Source organism: Lampetra fluviatilis, chromosome 31, assembly GCF_964198595.1.
Source record: "Lampetra fluviatilis chromosome 31, kcLamFluv1.1, whole genome shotgun sequence".
NCBI classification, from domain to species: Eukaryota; Metazoa; Chordata; class Hyperoartia; order Petromyzontiformes; family Petromyzontidae; genus Lampetra; species Lampetra fluviatilis.
Window position 1 is genome coordinate 1275621 of NC_136305.1, and position 14438 is coordinate 1290058.

The 14438-nt window shown below is 48.3% G+C and overlaps 1 protein-coding gene across 7 annotated transcripts in view; it reads right to left on the reverse strand.

The window, feature by feature from the left end:
* The window catches only part of LOC144943417 (growth factor receptor-bound protein 10-like), an 87935-nt gene that overhangs the window by 11041 nt on the left and 62456 nt on the right, over window positions 1–14438 (reverse strand). For all 7 annotated transcript variants that reach the window (XM_078870815.1, XM_078870814.1, XM_078870812.1 and 4 more), the window contains 7 exons: window positions 8689–8845; window positions 6085–6206; window positions 5397–5504; window positions 4562–4699; window positions 3015–3125; window positions 2089–2184; window positions 950–1033 (listed from right to left, as the gene is read on the reverse strand). In XM_078870815.1, the coding sequence (XP_078726941.1) occupies window positions 950–1033; window positions 2089–2184; window positions 3015–3125; window positions 4562–4699; window positions 5397–5504; window positions 6085–6206; window positions 8689–8845 (816 nt within the window). The remainder of the gene's footprint in view (window positions 1–949; window positions 1034–2088; window positions 2185–3014; window positions 3126–4561; window positions 4700–5396; window positions 5505–6084; window positions 6207–8688; window positions 8846–14438) is intronic.

Sequence of the window (14438 nt, forward strand, 5' to 3'; positions counted from 1 at the left end):
CGAAGATTCCACAGGGCCATGCGGGAGGGCGTGTGGCACAGTTTGGCAACAGTTACCATAGTGCGGTCGTGTCACTAGTTCTCGGCAGCAAGCACAAGGTCTTCAACAGCAACGGCGCTATGCCTCTCACCGTTTGCGTGTTCCGAGATTCAGCGGTTAACAAAACCCATCCCGCAACTTGCAGACGTCTCAAAACGGAAAAAGGGTTTGAGCAGAATTGATTTCTGGCTCACAATGATTTGGCAGAGAATGGGAATAGAAATCCCAGTGAGCAAGGCTCTTCAGGGGCCACTAAAAATAAATATATAAAAAAGTCGCACCAACTTGGCAGTGGCAGCAGGCTAACCGATGTGACGGTCTGCAGAATTTGGGAGGTCGGACAAGATGCAGGTGAAATTTCGATTTAAAGCTTTCGTGACTGCAGGGATTCATCTTCTTGGTTCTTTCGGTAAAGTCACGTAGAAGGGAAGTAATAAAATAATAAAAATAAAACATAATAAAACAATTCTCACGACGTTTCGGCCACAACGCAAGCAGCCGTCCTCAGGCCAAGAATGAGACATTATCAAGAGACATTATTAGCTTGATAATGTCTCATTCTTGGCCTGAGGACGGCTGCTTGCGTTGTGGCCGAAACGTCGTGAGAATTGTTTTATTATGTTTTATTTTTATTATTTTATTACTTCCCTTCTACGTGACTTTACCGAAAGAACCAAGAAGAAGATGCAGGTGGCCAAAAAAAGATGACACCTTGCAGGAGGCCAAGGCGATTTGTTTGAAAACACCGAGCATGCCCGTCAGATGAGCAGATAAAAATGTGATCGTGGTCTATTTTTGTCCACTTGCATGCTTACATAAGATAACAGCAGCGACCACGAGGATGAGGGAGGGTGAGTGGGTGGGTGGAGTGGGTTGAGAAAAATTATGCGCAACATTCTTTGGAATTTACCATGGGCGTGGCGGTAAATTGAGTCAGGTGGTTCCATCTCAGATGATGCGGGGTCCTGTAATTCTGGTACAACTGGATACCGTGCTGAAAACAAACAAAAAAGACAAGTGCACACACACGCGTCACTGTACAGATCTTTGCTCCACCACAAGCCGACGGGGGAGCACGCCATCTCCTCCGGCACTGTGGCGGCAACAAGCTGCGCCGAGAACGACTGTGTGCGAGACTCACCGACACGCATAGGGTCAAAGGTCAAAGTGATTTCCTGCTCAAACGAGCAGAAGCGGTGTTTTCACGAGCCCGTGGGGGGCAATTTGCGTTCCTACGACAGGGGCGAGTCCATCCAGGGGACAACCACTTTTGCCTTTTTTTTTTTAAATTGACCTTGGCAAAGGCTATCGCATTTAAGTGCACAAAATTAATGGATACTTCATGAATATAAACAAGAAAATGTACCCACGTGCACAAACTCTAGCACGCTTTCCCAACCGCTTGTTCTCGGATATTATTGACATAACGACGTTCGCGACGACCGATTCACAACGAGTGTCGAACAGCGCTCGGGCACTGGAGGCGACGTCACGGTGGAGAGGTCGGAGAGTCGAGTGCACGGCGTGACGTCAGCCTGAACCAGCAAGGGGGGGGGGCCTCTTTAAGGGGGTTTGGTTTCTCAAGCCAAGATTTGGGCAATCTTATTCAAGTCGCCAATATTCTCGAGGACAAGTCCTTCTAGCAACCACAAGTGTGCACTAAATTATGTTTTTATTGGATCATCTTTAGGATTATTACCATGACCCCCCCTTCCCCATTGCAGACAGCCAGACAGAACCAATGCACTTAATACTTTAAACCTGAGGTTGGAAAGCATTCAAAATTAGTTCTGCAAATGGATTAGGGTTTCCATACGGACCCCATTTGCAAATGCAACTTTCATTAGCGCCAACCCCCCCCCCCCTACCCCATTTACGTTAGCTGCGATCAATATAGCACAATCTCTAATTTGGAAGAAAAAAAATCTGAGCTCAATTGATCGCAACATTCATGCGCACTACCCCCTGCACAAGACGTTCAGCCCAACGAGATTGCCCCCTTCCTACCAGTACTTGGATTTAAAAGCACCCCCATGCCCCCCCAATTACCTTGAAGAGCCTCATGGAGGTCATCCAGCAGGCCTTGCTCTGCTCGTCCTCTGCACACAGCAGCTTCAGGTCTTTCACGCCACACGCTTTGTTGGGCTGTCAAAACGCAAGCACAAAAAAGTGCAACAGTCGGTGGATCGGCATTCGCTGCCGCACGACTAACTGGGAGATTTTATATAATTATAACACCACGAGCGGTGCGTGCGAATATTTTATACATGTTAGGTTCATGCAAACGAGATCACGTAACGGTTAGGTTGGAGTGAACAAACCCGTAACAATGCAGAAAACAAATTAAATAAATGAGATTGCAAATTCTAGACATTGTGTCAATTAGCCAAATGGCAGGTCCTGAAGAAATGAAATTGATGAGGCAGGGAGAATTCCATATCAAGCAAAAGCCTAAAAGTTAAGTTCGACTGGTAATGTTAGGCCGTGTAACCTGCACGTGAAAAGTCATGCACACGCAAATCACGAGTTCCTGCATCGCTCTTAATCCCAGATGCTTAACAATAACGCAATGATTGCACTCGTGATAGGTGCACGTGTAAGAACAAGCTTTTCAATTGTTCACGTGGCATGGAACAACTCCTGCCACTGGAGGTCACTACATTCACCAACGTAAAAAAATGGGTTAAAAACCATTCACGGCACTCGCCAATTAACAACGCCTGATCATTTATTATATAAATCAGGCAATGGCTCTTCCTTACAAGTAGCCATTGCCCGAAACGTAAAACACCCATTTGTTCACGTTTAAACAAAACGCAGTTGGCCATTCCGCCCCCCCCCCCCCCCATCGGCCCAGTTGGTGGAATTGGCGTGCGGTACAATTCCCAGCTTCGAGAACTCCACCCCCCCCCCCCCCCCCCGGTCCGTTGATGTTCCGCACGCAAAGCTCGGTCCCCCCCCCCCTCCTCTCTCACCTTGAGACAGAAGCAGAAGTCCGAGGGCGCGTTGTGAGTCTTCCGCGGAGAGAGCACCGTGTACACGTTGCTCTCCGTTATCTCCGCAAAGCACTGCAAGTGTCGTGGCTCCTGTGGGGTTGGAAGCAAAGAGGGAGAAGGTGAGGCCGAGGCAGCGGGACAGACAGCCCAGAGGAGCCCAGGTGGGTAGCCGCGTGGGCTCCGGGGAGGTCGGAGCGATGGGCTTGGCACTTTCCGCAGAGATCGGAGTTCGAATCCAGCCAAACCATCTGCGATGATTCAAACCGGGTTCTTGAGGTGTAATAAGCACGTTGAACTTCTTTTGCACCACACGTAGCCCACAATGCTAAATAGGAGGAAAGTTGGTCTTGACCGGGTTAAGAAAGAATGGACAAATAAAACCACCACATTGAATTTGGGGTCCACACTTAATCTGCCTAAATTGGAGCATTAAGGTGTAGAACCAAATGCGACATCAAGGTTAAACGAGCACTGAGAAATAACAAAATATATAGTTATAAACTTCATGCGACAAAGTAACATTACACTCGATGGGTGGGGTGGGAAAACGCTGCCTTCAGAGTGAACCCACAGGTTACTTAATGAAATGGATTTCAGAAGTAGTTGGAAGTTGTGACATCTGGGTTGGGGCCAGCATTCAAAAGTTAAAAGATAGGGGGGGGGGGGGCAGAGATGTGCTTTCCAAGGAGGGAGGTGATCAAGATTTTTCAAAAAAAGCCAATCGCAAAAAAAAATGGGTTTAAAAAGGTGGAAAGTTACAAAATATCAGCCACAGTCCAAATGATGTCAGGAAGAACCCCCAATAAACAAGCATCATGGCAAATCCTTATCAGCCATGGTCAATCCACCGTTGGGATTATGGCATCCACAGGCTATTGCCACCTGTCAACGCTGCGACTTTAATGATCCACTTGGCACCTGCAAACGAACCAATTTAATATTGTGCAATCTCCCCATTGGACATCCTATTGGACGATCAAGTCCCAAGCTTCCACGCCACCACACGACTATCATCCCTGTCGAGCCATGGACACTCCCCCACCTACCACACCTCACCCCTCTTGCAGGAAAGACAACAATTACAAAAAATTCACCCGTAAAAACATAGTTTTTCACTCCAAATCCTTTATATGCGTGGCGGCTAGAGTCTTCTCGTCCTCTGGCTTGAGATGGCTGCCACCTATGGGTCAGATGATTGTCTGCCAGCATTAAGCAATTGGTAATTAAATATAAAAAAAAATGTCCCTAAACAGTGTAAAATTTTGGAAACATTTTTCACGAAAATTAATTGTCATGCACAACGAGTCTGTGTGGAAAATGTCAGCTCGATTGGATCACGAGAAGTGTATTAAAAAACGACCGAAAGATTTGCACGGTCGTAAGCAAGCACGCAAGCAAGCAAGCGAACTTAATATAAAGGATTTAAAAAAAACAGCCGTTGTTAAAAGAAAAAAAAAACTGCAACCACCATAGTGCAGCCCCCCCCCCCCCCCGGGGGCAGAATGAGGCGCAGTAGCGTTCGTCACCTTCGAGGTTCCCTTCAGAGAGAAGTAGAGGCCCGAGCGGCGGAGAAGGAAGAAAGATTTCTTCCAGGATCTCTTCCCCGACTCGCGCACGCTCAGGTACCCTTGGATCTCGGGGCAGCTGCTCGAGTTGAAGAAATTCTGGTGTGGGAAGGTGGGGAGGGGGGTGTAAAATAGCAAGATGAGAATCGAGCACCATGGCACGATAAATACGAGTACTTTCAAAGACGTCGCCGCAGCTTGGGGGAATTTTTCAAAGTGGAAGTTCACAGCATGAGGCTGCAGCTGAGCGGTTGGGGTTTAAATGACTGTGGGAGCAGAATGTGTATAAAATCGGTTGTTTCACTGAATGTTTGAACACACTACTGTCCATCACCACCGCGGACAGAAACGACAACTCTGGTACACCGTTGACTCCGAGTTCAAGCTGAAAATCGTGCGCGCTAGCGACCACGTGAAACAGTTCACCACCTGTGGCGAAGGACGCCTCGTAAAACTATTCCTCAGAGCGCCGCCTTGCCTGGCTGAAGAGGCTCAAGGGGACATGTTGAGCTGAGTAGGAGAAACTTACGAGGGGGGGGGGGGGGGCATTCATACCAGTCTGGCACTCTGCAAGAAGATATATCAACAACATGCACTGGCCAGTGCAGCGAAGCACGGTCAACTCCATAGGGGGGAAAATCGGGAGTGAAAACGAGGCGTTTGCGGTATTGCAGCAGAGTATTTAGCATCGCGGCGCACAGGCCCGGGACAGCAGGAGAGCGCGCCAGAGTTTCCTACCCCGAAAACATCGCGCCCATCATCACGAGCTGCGTGCAGGAGGCATTGCATGGCTCACCTGCACAAGCTGCGAGTGAGGGACACTTCCGTTTGACGAAGACGACGACGAGGAGGAGGCGGCGGCCGACTCGCTGCAGTTGGACACCATTTGGTCAGGGAAAAATTGCTGTGGATGTTAAAACACGAGACGACGACGACACTGGGTGAAGGACGGGACTGAGACGGACGAGGGCCGCAAGGCTGCCGATGGGGCCCGGCGTGCTCGCGTCAGGGCCTCCATGGGGAGGGCTTCAAGCACTGCAGCTGTGAGGCCTGCAAACAAGTCAACCCCCTACTCCTCTACCCCTGGCCGGGTGACGAGTCAATTCAAGTAACAAGGTTGGGTTCACACTTCAATTTGTGAGCGACTCAGATTTGTATATGGGGGAAAAAAAAACATTTGTACAGTTTAATTTGCTGCCTTTGGTATAAAAAAGGTAAAATGTATATCATTTGAATTGTCAAAATGTCACTCACAACAATAATGTGCCAGGAGCATGAAGCTGAATTTCATCAATGCGATTAGGTTGCCGTTGATCCATAGACTTCTAGTATCAGCAACAAACGGTGACAGCAAGACGTGACTGCAGCTTTAGAACAGACATCTCTGAAGGGAGCAGCTGCAAAAGCCCTTGTGCACTCCTCAGGGATTCGGGTGGTGCTGTGCAGGAGGAGGAGGGGGGGGGGGGGAAGTTCATGGCTGGTACCAGCGGGGTCTTGAAGAACTCGTATTTGGCGTAGTTTTTGCGGAAGTAGAGGCGGCTGTCGGCATCGCTGCCCCACGACGCCTGCACCTGCATCACTTCCTCATGGTCCTCGAGCAACCGCTCTGCGCATATGGGGGCAACCAAGCACCACAACAAAAACCACCACACCTTAAAAACGAGATTCATCCAGCGCACAGCTTTTCCACAAGGGAGACTTCAGGTGTCACGCAGAGGACCTGGCACAGTTAGTTTTCCACAACGGTGGTCAGTGCATGACCAGAACACCAAGTACTGTAGTTGCACAAACGGAATGAAGAGATTTTAATCTGCGTCGTTACGCCTCTAGAGTACGAAGCCTTCGACACAAATGCGTCAATGTTCTGTGGGTGTACCTGGAGGCGAAAAAAAAAATATTCAGATAGTCGCACGTTTGTATGCGAAATGCTGCCAGATGGGTGCAGCGGTGGCAATGTCCTTAGGACAATGTGTTACGAGCTCAGCAACCAGTTAATACCCCACCATTGCTCGCGATAGTTCAACCAGTTGAGCACCCTTCACCACCACCTCCATTGACCAGCAGGAAGTATAACAACGATCAACAGTATGGACAGACCTTCGCTCAGCACTGGGAATGTCAAGGTGCTTTGCATGTATTTACATCTGTATTGCAATGTTGTCCTCAGTGTCACGAGACAATTGAATTTCCATTTGGAACTCGCAGATGGGGGAGGGGGGGGTTATGGGTGTCCGCGTGGCCTTGTGGAGGCAGATTATTCCCGTAAACACATTACGTCACAAGATCATATTGCGAAATTCAAAACCGCGAGAGTGTAGATATTCTTGCCATGAACATCGCTTGGCATGAGAGCAGGGGAACTCGTATTACCTGCTGCCGTTACAACAAATGCAGCAATTCATTGGACTGGCCGGAAACGTTTCAATTTGGAGGAGGACACTGAAGCACTGCAGAGAGATCTATGACACACACACACTTAAAACCAAAATGTATATTTTTCAGAAGGGAAATAAAGTCAGAGTAACAAAGAAGCTATGGCTCTTTCATTACAGTTATTACCAATTGCAGAGGCCATCCTGTCGCTACTAGGGAGAGCGCCCAGTTTAAAGCCATGGGTGGCCGAGGCCAGGATTGTAACCCAAGATTTCAGCAGTGCTGGCTCTGCATCCCCCCCTCATTGCCAGACAGACAGAGTCCCGGTATTTGGTCCTTTGGGTCAATTATAATTTTCAGGAAGTATGTGGTCGAGCAAGACAAGTAGGAGCATTATCTCCACAACTCCAGTCCCATGATCCATCATGTACACGCATACAACTAGAACAGATTGGTAATTACAAATTAAGCCACTGCATTAACCAGACGGCTAGCAAATGGGAGATAATTAAAAATTAATCACGACTAAAGTTGAACAACCACCAGACAAGAAAGATTGCCAAGCGCTGGTTTAAAAACACACACAACGCATTCACTGCCCATCTGGCACCCAAACCCCACTTGGCTTTGTTGTTATATCAAATCAACCACAGGCAAATGTTTCGACTTTAGCACAATTCAACACCGACTTGTGCCTGCCCGGCACATGCCGGAAGCAGACTGTGGATGCGGGAAACGGGACCACAAGCAGATCACGCGGAGTGGATTAGAGAACGATGGAATGCACATGGGGGGAAGGGGGGGGAGAATGTTTTTAAATAAATCGCGTCTGGACCTTTCATTCGTCAATGATGCTACTTCAAGGTGTCGCTACGGACACGCCACGGGGAGAGGTGGAGGGCACCAAATATGTAAACTTGACACAGCGAAGAACACTTTTTTTATCACGAGAAATTCGGAAGGCGATGTTAGAAGGCCACAATGCCACACTTGGCATAGGGAAAAGAGCCACCCTCGCCTCGCTGGTTGGAAGAACTGCGAAGATAACACTTGTAAGTCGCTGCCAGCTCAGATGTGCCCCCCCCCCCCCCCCACAGAAATCCTTGCGGTATAAAAATCGCGTGAGAACGCAGTTCAAAAATAGTTGGAACGCCAGCAGAATGTCGTTCCAGTGTGCGACCCACCGATGGCACACGGGGGGGGGGGGGGGGAATCGAACTGCGGCCTCAAAACAAACAAGGCTGGAGAGATGTCACCAAGAGGAGGCACCAAGTGGCCAACGTGACAAAGGAAAGATCGGTTGGGTCGGGAGGACGTGATAGCTCTGTTTGCTTTGTCTGCACGAGAGAGCGAGATTTGTATCTCCCACTTTGTGTGCACCTCAGCTCTTTTGTAAGAGGCTTCGTGTCGATGGAGGTGCTCTCACTTGGGTACAAAGAGCGTTCATGTACGTGTGCACACAACACTTCAGCACAAAAGCCACAGTGCTCGTGACGGGGGTTAAAAACGACAAGTCGCGATTATGTATTGAAAAGGGGGGACTGGAGGCAAAGAAAACAGCACGAAACAACCGTGACGAACGCCGCCTTTGGTAGGGCAACAACACCGCAGCACTCGTGGGCGAGCGATGAGCAGCGCGGCGGGGAGGGTGGACGAGCAAATGAACGACGGGGCGAGCCAACAAGGGGGGGGGGGGGGGGGTCGAAGCCACAAACCTATGGAGACGGAGACCAGGCTCTCGATGAGCGACCAGTTGTTGTCGTCCACAAAGTGGCGTCGTTGAACGAGCATCTGGGCAACATCGCGCGCCGTCGCGTCCGTGGGCACCTCCAGCGCCCTGCTCGTGCCGTCCTCGCTGAACACCTTGATCACCTGCACGAGTAGAGGGGGGCGGCGGCCGCAGTCAGATATTGGCCACAAACATTATTTAAAAAATAAATGAGGTATGTTCCGCCGAGCCACACAGATTTTTTCCAGAAGCAATCTGGCCATCACAAATTATAGCTCAAGAAAGTGGCTTAAATCATGTGTATATTTAGAGCAGAAAAATACCGTAAAAGCACGTGGATAAAAAAAAATGAAGGAAAAACCAGACCCAGGAGAAAAAAAATCCACGTGACCACACGGAGAGAACATTCAAAATCTAAATACAGGGCGTCAGGGACAGACTAAAAACCCACGACCTTCTGTATACCAGGCGAGGTAGTCGGCATCTTGCCACTGCAGTAACCAAGAGCATTGCTTTACCTCCCAACTGGATGACAGCGACTGCTGTATATCATAATACCAGAACAGAACTCGGTGCAAAGCCATTTTTCAAAACAATTAAACGTTATTCAAAACAAAGGATTACTTCTCAACAACCTCCAGCAGAATGAATAAAAAAACTCTCAAGTTGCACAACCACATGAAATTTAGACGGCACGCAATTAAAATGTACCAACAACATTTGGTTAATGTTGCACAGAATGTAGCTTTTTTTAAAATGGAGTGTTACTCAAATGTAAGGTCTTACAGCGCACGCACCAGTAATCTTTGACAAATAAAACAAGTCATTAATAAATAGCGTTGGTAGATGAGTGACATGTTGAAAAAAAAATTCATGAGCCAACACAGCATCCATGCCCATACGTGGGCATGCCAGGTTCACAGGACGAATTCTTTACACGCAGAGTGTAGCGAGACAAAGGCAAGCCGTTACCATAAAGACCCAAGGCAGCATTGGAGGCAGTCAGATCTGTCGCTTCACCCTCGAAAAGGGCTCAGAAAACCACAGGCCAGCTGCCAAGCAGTGGGCAGAGTTGTAGCCAAGCAAGAAAGTCCACATGGGAGTTCCAAAAAACTAAAATTCCTCGAATCGTTACATGGGCAAATTCCTTTCATACCACAATTATTTATCTCAGTTTAGGAAATTCTAAAAACGGCAGTCAACTTTGTGGCTACTGACATATGACCACGGAATTTTCCATTGCAAGTTAGGGGCAGCCTATCAATGTGCGCATTAACGGAACATGATTTTTAAAAAATTAATCACGAATCCACGGACCCAGTCACCAGAAAGAGGACTGGAGACACTTCAGGAGATTGCTGCTCAAATTGAGCATCGAGGTGTTCAAACTCGAGCTCAGTGCCAAGCCAGCGGTAAAAATTCCACATTGGTATGGCGAGGGCAGAGTTCAGAATAAACATATTTATGCTGGAGGAATGCAATAGGCTGTAGCTCTTTTCAGATGTCCACGATACCCATAGGACAACCACTTCCTGACTTCACAAAGATGATCTCATTTAATAGACCCCGGAAGGATGACCAGTCAACTTCCCCAATCCCCCTTACAACAAAGATTTGAAATCCCAAACGGTTCCAATTGGTGGTTCTTCCAACTAGAGCGACCGGCCAAGACACAATCTGGAAAAATAACTCAATTGAAAGAATAAAATTCACAAGGCATGCACGTGTGTATTAAAGACAACCGGGATCCTGCAGGAAAGACTGCCACCCTGCCAATGGGTCGCTACACTCAAAAAGGGCTCGCCACAAATGAACCACGACACCCTCGCCGATCTGGTCAAGGAGCATAAAACCAAGTGAATTCCAGTCATTCTCGCAGCAGCGGATTTTCGCGAGCCATCGAACAAAGACGTCACACGTCACCGAATCGGACTCCGGATGCGCTTCTGCGGCAGGTTGGAATGCTCCTCTCCTTCCTGACATTTGGTAGCCACTGGGGTGATGCACTTAAATATAGACGATTGAATAAACTAATTTCTCTAGGAACTGTTGCACTTGGTTTGTTATCCTTCCCCCGCACTTCCAATTAGCACGGTTGATTGCGTACTGTGCAGAAGAATTTCGTACACAGCAGGATCGGTATGGAGCGTCAAACCGGCGGGACCCCACAGCAAGAACTCCTGCACATGCAGATGCCTTCGAGGCACGAGGTTTAAAACGTGGCATTTAAGGCAAACGGACCGTGGTGCAGGGCACATCGGCTTGAGAGACGGCCCATAAAAACGACAATGAGTTGCACATGAGCCGACCACACCAGGGAGAGAGTGCACGCGCACACGTACGTCAGTGGGAAAGAAATTTCCCTCGCAGGCAGTCACGCAGGAGAATCTATTTTTAAACAATACTTGACAAGAATTTGGTTCAGCCACAGCTGGATCTGTTGGGAGAATAGACACCACACTTGTGCCGCCTGTTCCCGTCCTCTCACGTCAGCCATCCTTCTCCTCCTCCCTCATGTTTGGTCGAGACAAAATGAACTAGGAACGACCTCTCGCGCGGAACGCCACACATGGCATCTCACCGGGCCGTCATGGTGAAATCCGGCATCCTTTAACAAAAACACCCTCTCACGTTTAATCCCTGGGTTCACAGCTGTGCGAGTAATGTTCGACACGGGTAGCCAAGCTCGCAGCGGATGCCAACGTTCCGCGTGCGATCGCTGTACCGGTGTGTTCGTAAATGCCCCACCAGTAACAGCCTACCAAGTAGGGGGGAGAGTTTTTAACTTATTTTGCGTTGTACGTAGGCCAACCATTATAAAATCAGACGCGCAGGTTTCAAACTTCGGCATCGTACAGATCGCAAAGACGTCCGGTGATCATAGATCATATTTCTAAAATTCAAAATAAATATAGAATATCGCTCTGCATTAACGTAAAAATAATGTCCAACATTTAAAAAGGAACAAATGTTAATGCATTGCCGAGCTACGGAGCTATTCATACTGCGTCAGCCGCGAGGTTTGCTCGACCATCACCACGAGGTCGTGGCCAGGAAATTAACTCTGGGTTGCCAGGGTTATATAGTGCACCATCCCATTTAGAGCATCCCTATCACGGCGATAAAATGTGTACGACCACGTCACAGCAAACATGCAAGTCACAGGGCATATACAGGAGGAAAGAATATACATTAGGTAAAATATTAATGTACAAGATAAAAAAAAGTCACTCGCCTGCATTTGTAGCCGCATGGTTGAACGGACAAAACTGGGAGCCGCGCTCAGAGACGCAGCGGTGCAGCAGTGCGCCCCCTTTAGGTCGACGACTTCCACGAACTCAAGCGCTGCACTTCGCAGCAACTTTGTAGAAACTCGGGCCAAACTCAAAACGTAAATTGTAGTAATCGGGTACCAACCGCCCGCGCTCTACAGGAACCCGCCCACCGTCCAAAAAAATCGCGTGTCGTTATCTCCCACCGAGATTACATGGATTTTCTAAACCAGGTCGTATAATTTCGCCAGGCTGCAATGTTACAGGAGGTAATGAAAAGCCACCACTGAGCAAAGTTTCTCTTCGCACTCAGAGCAAAGCGCACCGCTCTCATTCGAGTGGGAAACGTTTCGCCGGGAGGTATATATAGAGAGAGAGGCAGCAACCGCAAATGTTACGTCCACCGAGTGTTTTTTCTAAGTTGTCCCAAAAGACCCCCCCCTCGCCCCCACCACAGCCGTCGCTCCTCAATGCGAGACTGTGCCCAGATCGCACTGCCCACTCGCCCACCCTCCCGGCAAGCGCGGAAGTGCGCATTGGGTGCGCCAGAAAGATGAGTCAAGCACAAAAATCCTCATCATCATCATCGCCGCCACTGCTGCGACGCGTGGGCGTTTGTTGCAAGCGGCGTCTGTCCTCACAGGGCGGGGGCAGTGTGGTCGCCTGCACTGCCGTAGGTTACAGAAGACGGAGCGAGAAGCAGAAGGGGAAGAAGAAATAGACTCGAGTCTCATTCTTAGGATAGCGCAACCACATTAAAACCAAAGCCACATAAGCCAAGACAATGGTCTTTCATTACAAAATAATGCTTAAAGAATTGTACCAGCTTTGCTTCTGCAGCAGTACAGCAGAAGTTGACCGCTTTCACGTGCCCATCCACGACATCCGCCGCCCCCCCCCCACACTAACTCCCATTAAAAAATAAATTGGTTTCTAATAAACTTTCCGAGCACTTTTAAGTGAGGTTGGCGGTAGGGCCGCGTAGGGAGGGAGGGAGAGAGGTGGCATCCGTGACCTGCAGACAGACTGCGTGGGTTGCGGTGCGCCACCGCTGAGGTCATCAGCGGGGGGGGGGGGGCGGTTCAGGTGAACAAAAAAAAATCCCCGCCGAGTCAAGGTGTGCTGCTTTAGGCGGGGATTTTTACACACCTCAATTTGTGCTACAGGGGGAAATTCAGATTCTAAGGGAATTTGAACGCGTTACGCCCAAGGAAAGAGCGCATCGGCATCAAACGAGTCATCTTAAGATTTTCCAAGGCACAATAAACAAATTATTCCGTTATAAATTAGAGTTTTAAACGTAAGTTACCAACAAGTAGTGAAGAAATGGGACACCCCATACAATTTGTAACCGAATTTTAACACCACGTAAAAGGATGCGCACTAAGTGTGCACAAGTTCTCTGGCTTTAATGTCGACACCACAGCTCAAAACGAACCGTGTGGCCATAGCAGTTCAAATAAAGATTATTTTTCAAACGTGGGCAACCAACAGGCAGCAGTAGAACAAGGTCACAGCCGTCGTGGTTTCATCCCTTTTAGTTTAGCGATACTCAGGAATTTTCATTTTACAGGTATGAATGGCCATTTTTCCACAACCTCTGGATTTCAGTAAACAAATTTAAAAAGTCAACCAAGCCTGCACACAAAAATGGCAACGTTGTAAATTTACAACTTCTGCAGCTCCGACGTTAACGAAACGTTGAAGCCGGCACATTTGAACAGTGCCACATAGCCCGGGTGGGACGTAAACTCCCACCGGCACTCAAAGAGCGACGAGGTTTTCACGACACTGCGGACAGAGCGATGGCTTCAAATCGTACGAGACCACCACAGGTGGACAGTGCACACCCATGACCAGCCACAGCCAACTTAATTAGGCTGCATGCGCATAGAACAATATAACGTAGGTTGTTAAAGCTAAATTTTCAACAATGTTTAACCATTTACAACATCCGTATATTTTGTAAATGTGCTCTTCACCACACCAGTGCTGTACTAGTAACAAATTGGCATGTTCTGTTAACGTGATAACCCTTACCAATTGCCGGTGTTTGGTGGTGGCGGGGGTTAACGCCACATTTATATTTATGAGATCCAACCCAATTGAAACGTATTAGGGATCTGTAGATTTTGTTTAACAAAACCAAAGGTAACTTCAGCAATAATTTAAGTGACATGGGTTTGTACGTTTGGGGTTTTTGTCAATTTCAGGGGAATTTTTTTTCATACTGCATACAGTAGTTGTTCATGGGTTTACGTAATGCATCTTCTTACGTAACCATGTGACCAACTCAAAAACAGCATCACCAAGCCAATATAAAGTTGATATTTAATTCATTATTCCTTTACATGTTTAACTTGCAAGTCTTCACCGTTCAGCCAACACAGGGAATGAGTGACACCTCTCACATGGGACCCAGAAAAGGGGGAGCGTCACCACCAGCCACCGTCAACTCGCGCAC